Source organism: Xenopus tropicalis, chromosome 1, assembly GCF_000004195.4.
Source record: "Xenopus tropicalis strain Nigerian chromosome 1, UCB_Xtro_10.0, whole genome shotgun sequence".
Lineage (NCBI taxonomy): Eukaryota > Metazoa > Chordata > Amphibia > Anura > Pipidae > Xenopus > Xenopus tropicalis.
The window spans coordinates 120,272,226-120,292,050 of NC_030677.2; the positions used below are offsets into that span (position 1 = coordinate 120,272,226).

The following is a 19,825-nucleotide window of genomic DNA, read 5'->3' on the forward strand; positions in this document are numbered from 1 at the left end:
CTGGCCATTAGAATGCATAAATCAACTTATATATTGGCTTTATAAGCTATCACCTACATGAACAGCAGTGGAACAGCTCGTTTCTACAAACGTGCATTACAGTTGCTTTTCAGTCAAAGTCCCACTGGGCTCCCTATAGTTCCTGCCCACCTCCCACAGCAGTTGCCAGATCTGTTTCCTCTATAGTTACACCCCTGCTCTTCAGTAAAATGATTTGTGATATTGTACCAAAGTAGCTGTGATAAAAAAATGGCAAGGGGCAGAATTTGGCACGCTGGGGGGGGAAGGGATAGGGGGGCAAGGAAGAGACCAAGCTAGAAGCAGGAATGAGGGAAGGTCAGAACATTTCTAGCAAATACACTGGCTAGTATTTTATTAGCTAGGCCAGTAACTAACCAAGCAGGTGGGAACTAATGTTAGTTCTTTTCACAATTTTTTTTTATTTATTATGCAACAAAAACGACAATTGCAAAATATAAAAATGTGCCATCTAAAAGCTAGCCAGATCAGATAACGGGAAGATCTGTTTGTTTCATGGTTTTCAGCTATTTTTTACACTCACATTTGTGCGACAATCTGAAAAAATTGCAGTTTTTTTTTTGTTTGTGCTTTTTCAATTAGGATTGTTAAATAAATGACTAGACATTCTTGTTTTCTACTTGTTTAGTTGTGGTTTCAAAAAACAACTCTAAAAGCACAATTATCAGAATGTTCATAAATCTGTCCCTACCTAAAATGTCACACAAGTTGTGTCAGATTTGTCACTTATTTTGCTGGGCAGCTCTGTAATGAGCAAAGAATCACTCAGGCCTCATCAGAACTGCAAATATGTCTCAGATGCTTCAACATTTCCCCCCTTCCCAGAGAAATATGAGGGACTGGACCCACTGCCTCTACGCAATATTTATTTAGCTTTCCTATTCAGCAGCTACCCCTGACCAAAAAAAATAGAAACTTCTAAACTAGACATTTTTATTTATTTTCTAGAAGCCCAGCCACCAAGTTCTGTCCTCGATTCTGCCAGAGCGAATCATTATACCGCCCCTTATAAACATGCGCGGGGGGCTCCTTATTGACTCCCGACAGCACGCAGGGTAGGAAATACCTCATACTACTCTACTGTTGCTCCAAAACTTGATTTTTATAAACACAGTGCGAATTACAATAAGTCCCCTAGAAGCTGAGCCATTGCTAGCATTCAATGTTCCCGCTGCCTGGCGCAACTTTCCTTCCCCGGCTCCTAGCTAGCCCCGCCCCTTCTCACTCCGCACGGTCACATGACCAGCACGTCACCCGTCCTTCTCCCTACTGGCAGGTGTTCTTGTGCTCTTGCTCCCGAAGCCTTTAGCAGTTCTAGCAGCGACTAAGGAGGAGGAGGGGTTTGGGCTGGTCACCCATTCACACAAGTCATCTTTTCTTTATCCTCCTCTACAAAAGCCCGGAGGAGACAAGAGGCTCGGCCATGGATACACAGAAAGTAAGTACTTTGCATGGGGGGAGATGTCCGATGCCCAGTCACAGAATGATCCCCAACCATTTCATTCATTGTGTTGTCTCATAGTTTTGCTGTTAAGGTTATACACGTATGTGGTGCCTATGTTACTCTGGCCTAATGGGCCGATTGTTCAGGTGAATTACCCAGTGTAGGCATCTGAATCCCATGTACAGAATGGCTGGCTTGTAACCCAGTTAAACGGGAAATGTGTTCTGGGGGGTCTGATGATTGTGCTGCTATCGCTATGGGCGTGGGGTGTAGCCGAGATCGTCTCACTCTGCTAGAACTGCAGCAGGCCAGCTGTTAACTACGAATCCCAGCATCCCTTGCATCAGGGGCTGGGAGAGAATGCTGGGAGTTCAGCAGCGCAGGCACTTGATCTATTTGGAGCCAAACACAAACGTTCCAAGTATTTGCATTGGGTGGTGTGTAAGCATATCACTTGGCTCAGTGGCAGGTGGGTTATGGAGAGGTGTGAGCATGTACTGGCCTGGGTTATTGAATGTATGTAAAGTCAGCTTCTAACAATATTTGTATTGGAACTCTTTATGGGAGAATGCACTAACACTTTGAAAAGGGAATGGAAAAAGGAAAGGTAATGCATTTCATAATGTAATCTTGTTTATTGGACAGTTATTATGTTTCAAATTGTAATTGAACAGAATGCATTTTTAGATTACTTATTTTGGAGCAATTTTTTTTCAGTAAGAACTACAATTACATACACTGTGCCCTGGCGCAAACATGTAGGGGCTCATTTACTAACACTGCTTGCATCAAGACAGTAACCCATAACAACCAGTCAGTTATGTGCATTGTTCATGCAGCTGCAAGGCCACCTCTTAGGGCTCTGGCACACGGGGAGATTAGTTGCCCGCGACAAATCTCCCGTGTCTCGGGTGACTAATCTCCCCGAAATGCCATCCCACCGGCGAAAATGTAAATCGCCGGTAGGATGGTATACGCGGCGGCGCGATTTCACTAAAATCGTGGAAGTTTCCTCTCGAGGCAACGATTTACATTTTTGCCGGTGGGATGGCAATCCAGGGAGATTAGTCGCCCACGAACAGGAAGTTTTGTCACGAGTGACTAATCTCCCCGTGTGCCAGAGCCCTTACACAAAAATTGTATCTGCCCCTAAAAAAGTAGGTCTTCCAGCTTGCTCATTATGTTCATACGTGTGACATCAAAAATGAGCAAGCTGGGACTCTAAGGCGCATATTTATTACAGTGTGTAAGCCAACATCACCGGTGATGTTGCCCACAGCAACCAATCAGTTCTTTACTTTTGTTTTCTAACTTGATCCTCAGGCTAATGCCAGATGGGGCAGATTCTCGGCCTGTGGATAAATGCAGGCCAAGAATCAGCCCCTATGCTGGCATCACTTAGCCTGCACACAGAGTGGACTTCAGTCACGAAACAGGTGAGTATGCATTTCGTACATGAAATCCACTCTATTTGCCTACTCATGGGTTGCCGCAATGGCTTTGGATGCAGGCAGGCACAGGGAAACATGCCAACATAGGGGCTTATCCTCGACCTACAATTTTCCACAGGCAGAGAATCAGCCCTGTTTGGCATTAGCTTAATGGAGCTCCCTCCTGGTGCAGTCGTCATATCTCAAACTATAGTAAAGTATAGTAAAAGTATTTATTGGAAAAAATAGTATTGTTTTCCCCAACCAAAGTGTAGGCTCTATTAGCCCACAGTGGCAGAAACAAGTTTCCTATAGTAGGCACCCTTTTAAATAGATTGGCATGAGTTACTAAACTTGGGCAGATTTGCTCTGTTTTAATAACTAAGCCTCGCAGTCTAAAAATTGTACTGAATACATTCTACAGTTCTATATTAGTTTGTTACTTTAAGAATGCAAGGGGCAATTCCAAGGATTTGGCTGAATCGTTATTGAGAACACTGAAAAGAAATACATTGGAATGTAAAATGCTGATCACTAAGCATATTTCAGTATTTGGTGCTCTGTAGATTGCTAAATGATGGATACATTTGAAGGTCCTACTTTATTTATATTAGAAAAATCACGCTAAATGTTGTGTACATTGTGAATAAAATTCTGCATTAACCTGTAACTTGCAGAAGGCTGCTGCTCTAGCAGTTTGATTGGAGTATTCAGTTTTGTCAAGAGCCATATCACTAGAGAGCAAACAGTGCAGGCCCCCTCACATGTATTGTTGGGATGCTAATTTAAAGAGGAGCAGGTGGAGGTTTGCACAACAATTCAATAATTTAACAAGGGGCTTGGAGCATTGGGATGTGCATACTCCATTGGGCAACAGAATGCAACCCTTAGTCAGCTTTAAAAAAAAAAAAAAAAAAGGCAATTTGCAGTGAAGCAGATGATGCTAATGCCTATGTCCTTTGTTAAACTGTTGCCATTGTGTCCCTGGGAGTTAGTGGCAGCATCAGACAACTGTGATGTGATCTGAAAATAAGGTTTTAAATTGAGATACTCTGTTACAATGCATAAATCCTGCTAAAAAGTTTAAAATCAGGTAAAAATAGATTTATAGAGAAAAATTGTTTGAGAACACAACAGTAACTCACAACTGCAAATCTTACATTTAGATATGTTAATGAGCAATACAAATTTTAAAGTCAGTCAGGTGGTTTTTGGCATTTAGACAATGCACAGATGATATGGAATTTATACTCATGAGTAGGAGCCTATAGTCTATTGCACTTTAATTTTTCATTATTATAGTTGATTGAGCCAATTGCTGATTGGTAGGTGTGGGGTAGTAAACAACTAACTGAGCCATCAGTGTGCATCCAGAATTGCTCCAGTTTGTGATATATCCACCATAAATAATAAATACATATAAATTAATAAGGAAATATGTAGTTAGATAATGCAGACAATAAAAATACATAGTCCAAAGTTTTCATTTTAAAATTTGAACAGTTGATGAAATGGTTTTGGAATCATTTGCTTTATCAATGTTTGTATGTATCATTCTTGTCATTCATTTAATGATTTTTGCAGACCTTGACTGCATTAGACACATATAGTGGCAAAACCTGTATCTTTACAATTGGACTTAAAGCACTATTATGGTGGCATGTAAGAATATATATATATTTCCCTATCCATCCATATAGCAGAGAGGATTGATAATTGAATAATTTTAAAAATTTTAATATTTTGTGGTTGACTATATCTGGTGGAGAAACAGTTACTGTACAGAGGAGAAGTTTGGTATGTGACCAATAACAGAAGCTGTATGGCAGTGAAGGGGTGTTGTGGGGAACAGAAATGGATCTGGGAGCATCATAGCTGGTGTCAGGTGCCTTTAGTGTGAACTTGAGCATGCCTCTGTGTCTGAGCGTACTTTCTAAGTCCTACATTCTATTTCCCTCTCATCTCTTATGTCTTTAGGACTAATACAAAAAAATGTTGCAAATTGCATCATTAATCCTTTGGGTTTTCACCTGTTCCTCCTATCAGTTTCTAAGCTGTAAGAGAGGGGCCTAATGTGGAAATGAAATGGATAATTATTCAGTGGAAGCAAACATGGTATGATCATTTAACTATACTTGCAGCCAAGTATCGCATGTAAAACATAATTTAAGAATTTGCTCTGATTAAGAAGTATTATGTGTGTGTATATAATATATCTTTTTGCAAAACTATCCTTTTATTTTTCTGAATAACAATGAAAAACTGTTCTCAGTGAAGAAAAAAATCAGCCATCCAAAGCTACTCCATGCACTCCTAAATAGTTACATTTGGTGCCTTCTGTTCTGAATATTGCTTAAGTGCATCCATTAAAACAGGGGGACCTTGGAGGTGTTGGTTTTTAAAACAAACTCACCAACTTGTAACTATGCTGCAGTTTTTGTAAGATACTTTAAGCCTCTCACATCCTAATCCACTCTTCAGAAGTCCACACGCAATCAAATAGAGGCAAGCACATCAACATTTTAATAGGGAATTCCATTCAAATATTTTATTGTGTGGCATACACAACTTTTCAGGGGGCTCCTGGTGCCCCTCCTCCAGGGTTCCCACAGCAACCTATGTCAGTAAGATGCAAGGCATAATTGTTCCTATGGAATCTGACACAGACATAATTTTGCCACATGGGGTATATTTATCAAAGAGTGAAGTTAGAGCTCACCACAGTCCACTAGAGTGAAAGTTGCCACTCTCCATTTATTTCTAAAACATTTTTAAAGGCATGTTTATCATGTTTATGTTTATTTTTCATTTCACTCATTGATAAATACTAATTTAAAACCTGAAGTGATGCAGTTCTGATTTATGTGGGAAAAACCCCAGTGCATTGTGGGTTGAAAAGATGGATATTGAATCCAAAATTGTGTTCACTGCATTGTGGTAAATAATTGAACCATTTAGATTTATATTGCTAAAGAAAACTTTACCATCCAGGTAGGTGCATAATCATAGACCTCTGTATATGGGATAGTAAAGCTCAATATACTTCTGTAAATCCTCCTTAGCAGTGTTGCTTCACCGTTTTCAAAGCCTTCTGCAACATGTTATAGAGTGTTATGCCATCATGGGGTCTGTAGTCCAGGAGCCACAGAGATGTATTCTTAAAGCAACAATGCATAATAAAACTCTCTCCAACACCTTCTGGGCCAGCAGCCAAATGTCTGAACATTCTCCAGTGAGAATCCTGTCTGCTCTGTTTACACTTGACACTCAACTTGGCTTTATACGATTATCATAGAAGGCATTTAAGAGGCACTTCACCCTCACAAAAATATCTTTTAAACCTAATATCAACAAATAATTTCAATTGCTTCCTATCTATATTATTTGTTTCATATGCTGGTATCATAACTGCGCATATGATCTTGAACACAGGGTATGCTGCAGGGTCTCACTGGGCACGCTTCTGTGCACACCAGCAGTGACAGGGTCTTATTGTAATGCCCCTGGCCAGTTGACTTAATCTAACTTTGTGCAACTAGCACCAAATTAGTTACTGTCTGTGAAGCATTAAAAACGGAAAAAAAAAAAAAATTGTCATTCAGATAATGTGCTCATCTACACCAAGGCACTAGCTTAAAGTAATCCCATCTACATTAGCTCAAGGGCTTACTCCACATAATTAATTATTTACAGGACAATAGGGCTGATTTACCAATAGACCTAAATAAGCAGCCAGAGCCTTTTGGATTTTGCATACTTTTTACTGGTTTGCTTGTGGGTACAAGTTTTTTTGTTATTAATTAAGCACAGATATGCTACTGCTATTTCTTTTTGCCCTCTTAAAGGACGTCAACCCCAAAAATACATTTTTGCCTAATAAAAGAAAACATAATTCTAAGCAACTTTGCAATATCAGTTTATTAAAATTTTTTAGTGCTTTAAAAGTTATTTGTAAATGTAATTGCCATAGGAAGCAGCATTTGCTGAACTCCTGGTTGTTACTTTTTCAACAATGTTGCAAGTGCCAGGCTCCTTCCAGCAAGGCAGGCTGTGATGATAAGAATTATTGGGCCTGTGTGAAAATAGAGGAGGGGGGATTTAGGAAAGGCAGAACTTGATCTTTAGATTTCATGCCCTATTATTTTTCAGTTTCATTCAAATCATTGCCTGTTTGTTTAATGTCACTCTAGAAAAACTACAGTACAAAAATGTCAAATTGTAACCATAGAAAAATATTTAAAGTGGAGACAATCCTACAATACCACTCTCTGCATCAGACTAAAATGTATTTCTGGTTCCTGTTCTTCTCATTTGTGAACAGACCACCTTAATGGCTAGGTATTCATGCCCTGTGGCAGTGGTAATAGGAATGGAGAACTGTGTATGCATGTGATCTAAATGGTAGCAAGCAGCAGAACAACTTAAACAACAACGTATAGCCAATGGAACGGAAATGTATTTATGCACACAGAGCTGGTATGTGTATGCTGCCCTGTACATAGTCCTGCACTAGTCAAATAAAGTCATGAGAACCTTAATTAAAAAAAGATTGTATTCGCTTACCAAATTGTGCAAACCGATAGAAAATGTTTTAAACTCAGCCCCACCCCCGAGTCCTTTCTGTAGAAAATCCATGTGAAAATGCCTTTGAATCCATTGGGCATTGTAAAACTCAGATGGTCCTTCCTGCTAGGAGTTATACAATAAACCCTGAATATTAATGTTCCTCAAAGCTCAGAGTACAAAGTACAAAATGTTTATTTTCTATTTTTTTAGGGCTTCCAATGAATTTATTTCAAGATTAGGTTTTCTATGCCATAATAAAATATTACAATTAATGAACATTGCTGGTTTAAAAAAAAAAGTATTTGACAGACTTAAAATCAGATGATTTTATATATAGGTTGTCTTTTAAGATTATAACATCTTATAAGACCTTACATAAATGAATAAAGGGGTGTACTAAGTAGCAGTTTCCTTTGACTAAGGAAATACACCTTGAGGTCAATATAGACTTAAGCCAAGTAATGTGGAGTTTTTTTTGTTTGTTTTATTTTTTGCTGAAACATGCTAAAATAGTTTTAGTTCAGAGACGAAATCCTAAAATATACATGACAGCATATAGTCTGTCTCAGGATTAAGTTTATCTTTAGTCTTCTATTAAATTCATATTTTACATTATTACTCTATATAATAAAGTTGTTTACAAGTACGTATGAATAAAACTGTCATGTGCCACCCCAGTGAAGAAAAGGAGACATGGAAGTGTCTTTCGTCAGCAGTCTAATTTACAGGGGGGAAGGGGGGTCAATATTTTAGTCACTCCAGTGAATTAAGTTCTTAAGCTTTTTCCTTGGGCTGGTACATTTTTTCACTTGAGCTGTCTAACATATTTGTATCAACCAGTGGGAATATGAATTCCCACACTTTAATATTTTGTAGAGCCACCTTTTGCAGCTGTAACAACTTTAAAGAACAAGAAATATCAAGAATGGGCTAAAATCAAAAAGTCATGGGGTGCTATTTTGTAAAGCACCCCCTGGCAACTCGTATTTAACCTCTGCAAGTATGGTCCTGACGGGCTGCCTGCGGTGCTGTGCTTGAACAGTACCGTAGGCAGCGGGGCTTATTTGGATGTGTTTCTTATTGAACTTTGTAATGAGCATGTGTGGCACCATAGAAAAATTGACCTTTACATTTTTTTGGGTACTTTATACCAGTTTAGCAGACTGTGAGGATGAAATGTAGGACCACTCATCAAGGTTGGTTTCCTTCAGGTTAAGTTATTCTTCATGGTTGTGCATCGTCTTTGAACAGTGCCACAAACTCTTAGATGGAGTGAGATCAGGACTTCAGTTGTAGGACATGGCCTTCCCAATTGGAAAGGGTTGAGGGGGGACAACACTGCTAGCTCAGAGAGCGCAGTTGCGCTTTCTGCACTTGAGTAGCAGGTATTTTGCTTTTTAAAGTTAGCAGGAGCAGATTTTTGCCACCCCTAGTAACCTGCAGGGCACTGCTGCCTGAAACAAGTTCCTCAACTCACCTCATGCCAGCAGCTCCCCTGGCCAGCTTAATAGTTTACCTTACCTATGAAGGTTTTTTTGGTTGTAATGACATTGGCATTATTATATTAGGGAATTAAATGGACTAGGCAATAGGCAGTTGCCTGTTTTTGCAATTTGGATTACCTACTCAGACAGTTGCTACTGCCAAAACTATGTGTTTGTATGGATTTATATTGGCAGCAAAGTTTGTTTTGGGAACAACTCTAGGCCCAATATTGTTCTTGTTGGTCACTTATAGGAGTCTTTATGTTATTTACTTAGTGCAGTTTGTGTTTTTTAATACCCCTTCGTCTTGGTGTGAAAATACTTTCAAAATGCCTTTTTATTTTATTTATTCATCAAAACCATTAAAATAGAAAAGGAAAGAAAAAGGAAAAAAAGCCAGTTAATGCAGCACACCCATTATCAGTACTGTATACCAGCATTATTTTTTTTGTACATCTGACTATTTATGTCTAGGTCTGCAAAACCAATGTACTATTTATTGACAGAAATCCTTCTGTGCACTTTGCTTTTACTCATTTTGAAATTTATAGATTTCTTGCCAAGCAATTTATTTCTGATACAGGGCAATCTAAAACTGGATTATAGTCCATGCTAGGAGCAAAAACTACTACTAGTTTGATGTAAAAATGTTCTTCAGTAGACTTCAAATTATGAAAATACTTTTTTTCTAGAAAACTCGGTTTCCAGGCTTTCTGGAAAACACATCCCATATCTGTTTAAAGTTGGATATATTTCCTGAGAGAATACTGTAGCTGCTAACTTTAGCAAATCATTTCTAGGCACATTTTGCTTCAGTGGTGGTGTGTCTCAGAAAACACAAAGCTAGTTTTATCTCTAAAACAGGGATTTAAACATTGTTCCAAGAATGTTTAGGACAGAAAATAATGGGTCTGATTTATTAAATATCAAACTGGAAAACCTAGTAACATCTTTAGGAGTCTGATCTAATTTAAAGCGACGCTGACATGTTCCTATGAAAATCTTGAACATGTTAGTGTTACTTAAAGGAGAAGGAAAGGCTAATAAAGAGTTAATTTCAAGCTGCAGGCATACCTTCGGTTCTCTCAATAGTGCCCTTAAGTCTTCCCATATTTCTCCCGTTAAGATGATCAGAAGCCTCATAGGGGAAAAAAAAAAACACTGAGCTCTGTAAAGAAAGTTCCCATAATGCCTCGCTCCTACACCAAGACCAAGACCGGTGTACATGCTCAGTTTGTAAAACTACGAAGAAGCTGCTGATTAGCTCAGGTCCACATTCCTAAGGGGGGGAAGGAGTTCTAAGCATTCTTGAGGGATGAGGGAGCAGGAGAGGAGAGAGCTGCGTGTCTCTGACAACAAATCGTATTTCTTTTGACAGAGAACTCCGTGCAGCATTTCTGTGAGTGCTTATGGCTGTATTTGCATAGACCTTTCTGATAAAGCTTACTTAGTTTTTACCTTTCCTTCTCTTTTAAGTGTTGCCGCATCAAACTCTTTCTGGGGGTCTTTTGTCCAGAAATATTTCGTTAACATTTTTATGTTAGTATCACTTTAAGATTTATCACATATATCAGAGCTAATGCCTGTTTCTATTTGTCAGAATGTAGTGTAGCTGTCAAACACGATTATGTTTTATGGAATTTAGTATCACTCAGTAAAATGTACAGCAGTTTGATACATTGTCTCTTTGATCTGCTGCGCTTCTGCCACATTAAACACTGGTGTGGCATACATCAAAAAACTGACTGGAATCTAGCAGAATTGGTCCTTTAGAACCAGTGCTGTAGATTTTAAGATCCACAGTATTTAAAGAATTAAAAGGGCCAATTGACCAATATGGCCAGCATGAGCCTAACAAGTAGAACTCATATTAAAGTTTTGTTCTTGCTACTTAGCTTTTTTTTCCCCAAATATATATCTTAAAAATAATCTTCATCTGTAAATAATAACTAATAGTAACTAATAAATGATTGGGTTTTTTTTGTGTTTTTACTCTTAAGGTGACCATACATGGGCCGATTCTAGCTGCCGATATCGGTCCCTTAGACCGATTTAACAGCTTATCGGCCTGTGTAGGGGCACTAACGACATGCCTGCGTGACCGACATCTGGCCTGAAATCACCAGATCTTGATCTGGCAGGTTTGAAAATCAGTCGGATCGGGGACCGCACCGGCTCGTTGATGATCACCTTTACTACCTTACGGTTTAATAAAGATCTGTATAAATGGTGGTTTTTCCTTTATTCCTGGCAGTGTCCCAGGTTTACAGATAAGGAGAAGTTCATGATACCAAAGATTCAAGTCTGTGGGATGTTGTGTAAAGTCAAGGGGTTTCAGCTTTCCACTGTTTAGAGCAAGAATTATTAAGAAAAAACTATAGCTGTTAACTTTTCAATATACATTAATTAAAATGTGTATTAATTTTGCAATTATTTGTAAATAAAATTACAGTTGAAAGCAATATTTGTATATCCCTTTCTATTCTCTACTCATTCCTGGTTCTGACTCTTCAGTATCAGAAACCAGGTCTTCTCAAGGTTTTTTAATTAGCTGGCTTCCGCTACATTATTTTTTTCAGTAGTTCAAACAAGCAGATGCTGCTTTCAATAGCAATTACATTTACAAATAACTTAAAGGAACAGTAACACCAAAAAATCAAAGTGTTTTAAAGTAATTTAAAATATAAGGGGGAAGACACACAGAGCTACTAGTAGCAGCTACTTGTCGTGGCTACTAAAAGAGACAATGCTGATCATTTACTGATAATTGTCTCTACGTGTGTTTTAGCAGAGGCAGTTCTCAGTATTGTCTATGGGAGGGTAGTTATGACAAGTAGCTGCTACTAGTAGCAGGTGTGTTTGCTACAGAAACCCTATTATAGTTTATATAAATACCCTGCTGTGTAATCATAGGGGCAGCAATTCAAAGAAGAAAAGGCACAGGTTACATAGCAGATAACAGATAAGCTGTTATCTGCTATGTAGCCTGTGCCTTTTCTCCTTTTTTTCCTGCTTGAATGGCTACCCATATGACCACTCAGCAGTTTTGTTTATATAAACTATAGTAGTTTCTCTGAAGCAAACACACCAGTTGTACCAATGCAGAGTAACAATACATTATATTTTAATGACTTTTTTAAACTTTCATATATTGGTGTTACTGTTCCTTTAACTTTTAAAAATGCTTATTCAATATGTATTGCCTTGATTTACATTTTCTTTCATTGTATAAAAAGAAGGGGGGAGTCACTTTAAGGGAAACATTAAAGTAAACTAAGACGAACCTATAAATGGGATGCTAACTTTAAATATAAGCAATAATGCATACGCAAGTCTATATTTAAATCTACTTGCTTGTAGCCTACATACTGTTACATGAAGGTCACTTTTACAAAATAACTTTTAGCATGTGTCATACACACATGTGCGCACACCTTTAAGTAGAACTAGAGCTTATTATAGAAGTAGGCTAGAAATTCTACACATTAGGGATCATTTACATCTCACCATACATGTGCGCAAAGTGCAAGAAAAGGACACAATCGCCCACTGTGTGGTGCCTTGCCTTGTTCTATTGGAGCACAGAGACCTGTCGAATGCCCTTTAAATGGAGCACTTTTTGCTTTAAGCAGCACTTGATCCAAGAGGGCAGGGGGAGACATGTAGATGTCCCCCCCCCCAGCTGTCCCTAACTTGTGCATGAGGAGACACAGCCCCTGAGGCCTAGACTTGCTATGTACAAAGACCAGCAAATCCCGGGGCACAAGAACTCTATAACTGAGCATTAAGGGACACACTCTTGCTATCTTTCATGCTCTTGCACCCCAGGGGTTTAAAAATGACCTCTGTTAATAAGGTAACCCCAACCCTTTATGACTATGACTGCACCTCTTGAGGCGACCACAGTAGACCCCATCTTCTTTTCTGCTGATTCACATCACATATTTTGGGCTGAGCATGGTGACTAGCTCACAGTATGTACAAGGGTGGACTCATCTACTTATTTGGCAACCTTGCCTAACAAAAGGATTTGGCAGTGTATGACTACCTTTACATGCAAAACACAGCAAATTTGGTCTGAGTTAATAACAGCTGCATCCTAATTCTTTTTAAAGCTACATGGCACTTTTGTAACCTAATTTACAGTACATGGAATTAGCTGCGGTTGGTTTTACATTTTATATTTTTTATTAAGCAAGTAGTGAGTTGCATATGTTGCATTTGGCCCTGTGGAAATAACACTGCTCTTTTAGTAGAAGGGCAGTACTTTGTTAATCTCTAATTTTATGTACAGAATTGGATTTGCATCATTTTGCTTCCTTATATACATCTCCATCAGCTATACAAAAGTTTTCATTTTTTTATGAAGACAGTTCTCTGTGAATGTGTACAGCTCATCCCACAATACATGTATCTACTTTCTTGTTGTACAAAGTAAACCTTGAATGTTTTCTGTGTAAATATTTGATGTTTTTCACAGGCTACTTCTAATTTACTTTTTATAATAAATATGTTCCATCTCTATTTCCCATTTGTCTAGGAAGCTTTGCAGAGGATTGTTACAACCCTTGCCAACAAAAATGATGAAATCCAGAATTTTATTGATACTCTCAGGCACAGACTAAGAGGCGTGCAGGTATGTCTGGTAGTAAATAACAGCCATAAATAAGCAACTTAGTAGAAAATGCAATTTTTAAGAAAAAACTTATATTAAATGTAAAGATTAGGAAATACAGTATGCTTTTTGTATATGTATTTTAAAAGTGTATCACTATCAGGCTAGGACTGGGGCTTCTGCACCCCCCCAATGGCCCCCGCTGCCTCCCCCCCTCCCACCCCGCAGAGGCCCCAAACACCATCTGATCACCTCCCCCCTCCGACCACTTTATTTATATAAGGCACGGTTATACAAGTGAGCTTGTTTATGTAATATATTTTTATAGAGACCTACATTGTTTGGGTGTATAGTTTTCTTTTATTAGAGCATGTTTATAAAGTTCAGTTCAGTCAATTAAAACCATTAATTAGCTCCATTACAGAGCTAATTGCAGTATTTATAAAGGGATTTCTCATACCATAATTTACGCCACTACTTACCTCCACACCTGATCTAGCATAACCCAAAAATCAGAGGGCAAAGGAATTCTGGTGGCAAAAGTGGGATAAAATTGGTGGGACAGCTTTTACGTATTTTGTGTATAACACCTGTTTTTATTTCAGAATTTTTCACTCAGCTACATGCTGACTGCAAAAATAGAAATTAATTAGTTCTCCTGGTTATGTCTTATATTTACAGTTGCTGTGTGTTGCTAAGAAGGGAAAAAGTTTTAAACCATAATCATGTCAACTCCCACGAATTTCACTGGGAGTTACTAGGTTTGGATCACCTATCCTTGGCCTCCTGTCACTGTATATCATTCCCCCAGGTTTTCAAGTTTCTTTAGCAAATTTAATTCATGCATGCACAGAGGGAGCTTGTGTGCATGGGCGTCACTTCCAGCAGTGAGCATGCACAATGATTTTGCTTCCAGTGATGTCACAGGGCACAGCAAAAAAAAATTGCCCCATGGCTGCAGCCCACCCTGGTTGACATCTCTGAAACCACACATCTAAGGACTGTATTTTTGGTTTACTTGTGTATAGAAAGTAATCCTTATGCTAGTATAATTTTATGGTACAGGAATCTCTTTGTACACGGTATGTTAGCATTCTCTAACACCCATATAATGTCATGGTTAAGCATTGGTCACTTGGAAATTTTGAAACCTACAGTTGGGTGCAGTTTATGATACCAATTTTAAGAGAGAAAATTTTTTTTAGACTTTCTGTGCCTCAGCATGCTCAGGCGATCCTTGTTGGGGGCATGTTTTTAGCATACAGCAGATGTACAGTGGTGTGAAAAACTATTTGCCCCCTTCCTGATTTCTTATTCTTTTGCATGTTTGTCACACTTAAATGTTTCTGCTCATCAAACACATTTAACTATTAGTCAAAGATAACACAAGTAAACACAAAATGCAGTTTTTAAATGAGGGTTTTTATTATTTAGGGAGAAAAAAAATCCAAACCTACATGGCCATGTGTGAAAAAGTAATTGCCCCCTGAACCTAATAACTGGTTGGGCCACCCTTAGCAGCAATAACTGCAATCAAGCATTTGAGATAACTTGCAACGAGTCTTTTACAGCGCTCTGGAGGAATTTTGGCCCACTCATCTTTGCAGAATTGTTGTAATTCAGCTTTATTTGAGGGTTTTCTAGCATGAACCGCCTTTTTAAGGTCATGCCACAACATCTCAATAGGATTCAGGTCAGGACTTTGACTAGGCCACTCCAAAGTCTTCATTTTGTTTTTCTTCAGCCATTCAGAGGTGGATTTGCTGGTTTGTTTTGGGTCATTGTCCTGCTGCAGCACCCAAGATCGCTTCAGCTTGAGTTGACAAACAGATGGCCAGACATTCTCCTTCAGGATTTTTTGGTAGACAGTAGAATTCATGGTTCCATCTATCACAGCAAGCCTTCCAGGTCCTGAAGCAGCAAAACAACCCCAGACCATCACACTACCGCCACCATATTTTACTGTTGGTATGATGTTCTTTTTCTGAAATGCTGTGTTACTTTTACGCCAGATGTAACGGGACACGCACCTTCCAAAAAGTTCAACTTTTGTCTCGTCGGTCCACAAGATATTGATCTTGGCAATCATTGAGATGTTTTTTAGCAAAATTGAGATGAGCCATAATGTTCTTTTTGCTTAAAGTGGTTTGCGCCTTGGAAATCTGCCATGCAGGCCGTTTTTGCCCAGTCTCTTTCTTATGGTGGAGTCGTGAACACTGACCTTAATTGAGGCAAGTGAGGCCTGCAGTTCTTTAGATGTTGTCCTGGGGTCTTTTGTGGCCTCTCGGATGAGTTGTCTCTGCGCTCTTGGGGTAATTTTGGTCGGCCGGCCACTCCTGGGAAGGTTCACCACTGTTCCATGTTTTTGCCATTTGTGGATAATGGCTCTCACTGTGGTTCGCTGGAGTACCAAAGCTTTAGAAATGGCTTTATAACCTTTACCAGACTGATAGATCTCAATTACTTTTGTTCTAATTTGTTCCTCAATTTCTTTGGATCTTGGCATGATGTCTAGCTTTTGAGGTGCTTTTGGTCTACTTCTCTGTGTCAGGTAGCTCCTATTTAAGTGATTTCTTGATTGAAACAGGTGTGGCAGTAATCAGGCCTGGGGGTGACTACAGAAATTGATATTGAAATTGAAAATTGAAATTGATAAACCACAGTTAAGTTATTTTTTAACAAGGGGGGCAATCACTTTTTCACACAGGGCCATGTAGATTTGGAGTTTTTTTTCTCCCTTAATAACGTAAACCTTCATTTAAAAACTGCATTTTGTGTTCAATTATGTTATCTTTGACTAATAGTTAACGGTTTTTGATGAGCAGAAACATTTAAGTGTGACAAACATGCAAAAGAATAAGAAATCAGGAAGGGGGCAAATAGTTTTTCACACCACTGTATGTATGTATGTATATCTTTATTTATAAAGCGCTACTTATGTATGCAGTGCTGTACAGTAGAATACATTAATACAAACAGGGGATTACATTGGGTCAGGTATACAGCCTTTATTACACGGATTCCCAACCTTTTTTACCCGTGAGCCACATTTCAATTTAAAAAGAGTTTGGGAGCAACACAAGCATTGAAAATGTACTTGGAGGTGCCAAATAAGGGCTATGATTGGCTATTTGGTAGTCCCTATGTGGACTGGCAGCCTACAGGAGTGTCTGTTTGGCAGTACACCTGTTTTTCTGCAACAAAAATTTGACTCCAAGCCCTGAATTGGGGTTCTGGTTGGGGACCACTGTTAACAACATACAACTATCTAATTGTATTGGATGGGATAGTGACCATATCTTAATAAGGGAAAATAACATAAAATAAGGGGAATTTATATCAATATCTGGGTGCCCTATTACAACTTTAGGTATATAAAGCATGTAAGAGTGTTCCAAATTCTGTTCTACTAAAGAGAGACATATTATTGTTGATACAATGAAATATGGTGCAAATGGTATTGTGACATTGCAGGCAAACTCGACTAAAGTCCTTTCAGATTTGGATGATGAGTTTGATAGCCTTTACTCATTCCTGGATGAGATGAAAGAGAGCATGTCTAACACTATAAAGCAAGAGCAAGCCCGTAAAACACAGGAGCTGCAGGTAAGCCCATAATGTTTTATTTCTAACATATTGATAACCTAGATCTGACAAGAATCCAATACTGACAGTCTAAGTACAGCATCACTTTAACTTGGTTCCAAACTTTACTAACTGCCTTTTTACATATTGAGTTGTTTTTACATATTTAAAGTTTCTGTGGTAATGAAATAGTACAATGCCTTAAATTGACATTCATGGTTTTTATTGTTTCTTACAGATTGACCACACAGTATTTTCAATGCTTTTGCCATATGGTTATTATGCATTCAGCACTTCGCAAAACATGAGTTTCTAATGTTTACCAATGGGTATGCACCTACAGAATCTAAGATTAGGACTTAATGCAATAGAACTTGAGCAAGATCATGTTTACTGTATTCAGTGGTGATCTACATTTTGTAACAATTCAGCAAACACACTTGAGGATATTTTAATGTCATAATGTAGTCATTAGTTGGAGCACAGTGCCCTCAAACACAGGTTACTTTTGTAACTATTATTACTAAGTATGAGACTTCCAGCTACGAGCAGGGTGTACATTGCCTGTTTTGCTGTTCAACAAAGGATTTTGGGTAGTGGTGGCTTTTAAAGAAGTAAGTTTATTGTATTCTGTGCGTTTGGCCCCAGTGTGTTCTTGCTTTGAGGAGGGGAACTGTTAAAGCACTCACTTTGGAAACTGAGCAGTTGAAATGTGAATGTTAGCAGACAGAGTCCTGTAAAGGCAACACACTTCTTTCACCACTGAAACTCTGCTTCTGTCAAGATGCATTAATAGTTTTATTAAGAAAAATGTGCAATACAAAACATGGCAAATAAATAGTTATTCCAGATTTCATCCTAAATAGCTTTCAGGGCTTTTAGGAGTACTTAGGAAAGCCAGTTGGCATTCTCCTAGGATTTCACACTAAGTTTCCAAAAATCCCAGGCTTTCTAATGTATACTTTCACTATCACAAAAGTAATTCACAATCAATTTTATATACTTCAAGGAAGGGTTGGTTCCCGTTTTCCCATTGTTCTTACCTTCCGTAATTCTGAACTTTCTGGATAATTGGTTTCCGGATAAGGGATCCTATACCTGTACCAGTCTGTAAGTTTAACTGTCCCTACCATATTAAGAGGCACAAATAACAGCCTTATAAAATGGTTAAAAGACATTAGAAAAACATTAGAAAAGTATACTTCCCTATAAATAGAGCAAGCATAGATCTTCTTATGTAAAGGTTTTTGGTATTTGTGTGGGGAGAGGGTAAAAGGGGGGCTAGTTGGGAGGTTAAGAGTAGAATAGGGTGGGTGGGGAACATTCAAACATATAATAAACATCAACAGTGTGCTGTCCAAATTCAGCAAAGAAAATACATGTAATACTGTGAGTTTTATCCAACCTTTATCCAACTTTCCCAGATTAGAGTATGTGTACATAACTAGCTTCTGGCAGATATTGCAATATATTTTCAGTTGTTCAACTTTGTCAAAATCATCTATGATCGAGCCAGTCATATGTTGTTTGATTCATTCTTTCAGTGTTAAAACCATTCAATATACCTGAATTTTAATACAAAATTGTATGTGCAACTTGCTTGTTTGAAACTCCTGACTGGTTGTTCAATTTATTGGACAATACAGGATTAAGCAGACAGAAGCTGGGAAGTAGGGAGATTATGACAAGATGCTGGTATAGCATATATTAATAGCAGAAAGAAAAGTTGTGCTTATCTGGATAAAAAAACTTTCAGTTATAAAGCAGAGTTTCAAGCAGACTTTTATTTCAATATTTTACTATTCTTTTATATAGTAATAAGTTCACAATATTGGAATTTTAAATGAATAAAAATAAAGCAAAAGGCTACATGCCTAATTTTTAATGGTGGCTTAAAACCAGTACCAGTTCCAGTATCACATAATAATTTAACCCTTGCTGTTGTTCAACAGTCATAGATCAATAGTCTTTATTAAAATGTTTAGTTTTATTTATACAGAACAATTATTCTGTGTCTAAACTTTATAAAACAAATACAAAATTTGCAAAGGATATTAATTTTCCTTCAGTGACCTGGCTTAGCACTGGAAAAAAAGAATAATTAGTTCCAGGTTTACAAAAAAAATAGTAATGTGGTTACAATTTTAACAATTCAGGCAAAAAGATGTTGAAATTTTTCAAAAATATCAGAAAGGTACAGGTATAGGATCTTATTCAGAATGTGTGGAACCAGGGGTTTTACAGATGTAATTTGGATAACCAGACTTGAAAAGTGGCTTGATTCTTGTCCTTCAGACCAATTTGGCAGCTTATACCCCTGACGGGCCTACCCAACCAAAATCTGGCCTAATATTGGCCAGATCTTGATTGGGCAGGTTTGATGTTCTGTTGGATCGGGGACTACATTGGCTTGTTGCTGCAGTCCCTGATCCAAAAGGGCCTATACCCGCTGTTGTAAGACAAGATCCACGAATCTTCCTGTGTATGGCCACCTTTTAGTCTGCTAAAACTCACTTAAACATTATGTATTAATAAATGTGATAACATTTGATAAAGAAATGCCAAATAGCTGCTGAAGAAATGCCATAGAAAAATATATACATTCTATTGCAACTTTTCCCACATAATTATAAATACAGATTTCCCACATCATTCTCTGTAT

At 38.1% G+C, this 19,825-nt stretch overlaps 1 protein-coding gene across 4 annotated transcripts in view; it reads left to right on the forward strand.

Annotated features, from left to right (window-relative positions):
- The first annotated feature begins 1,267 nt into the window (after window positions 1-1,267).
- The window catches only part of fsd1l (fibronectin type III and SPRY domain containing 1-like), a 48,265-nt gene continuing 29,707 nt past the window's right edge, over window positions 1,268-19,825 (forward strand). For 2 of the 4 annotated variants that reach the window (XM_004910850.4, XM_004910852.4), the window contains exons 1-3: window positions 1,268-1,477; window positions 13,504-13,599; window positions 17,053-17,184. In XM_004910850.4, coding sequence (XP_004910907.1) covers window positions 1,463-1,477; window positions 13,504-13,599; window positions 17,053-17,184 — 243 coding nt within the window. In that variant the 5' untranslated portion in view covers window positions 1,268-1,462. The remainder of the gene's footprint in view (window positions 1,478-13,503; window positions 13,600-17,052; window positions 17,185-19,825) is intronic. The other 2 variants (XM_004910853.4, XM_002933989.5) reach the window with 2 other exon arrangements.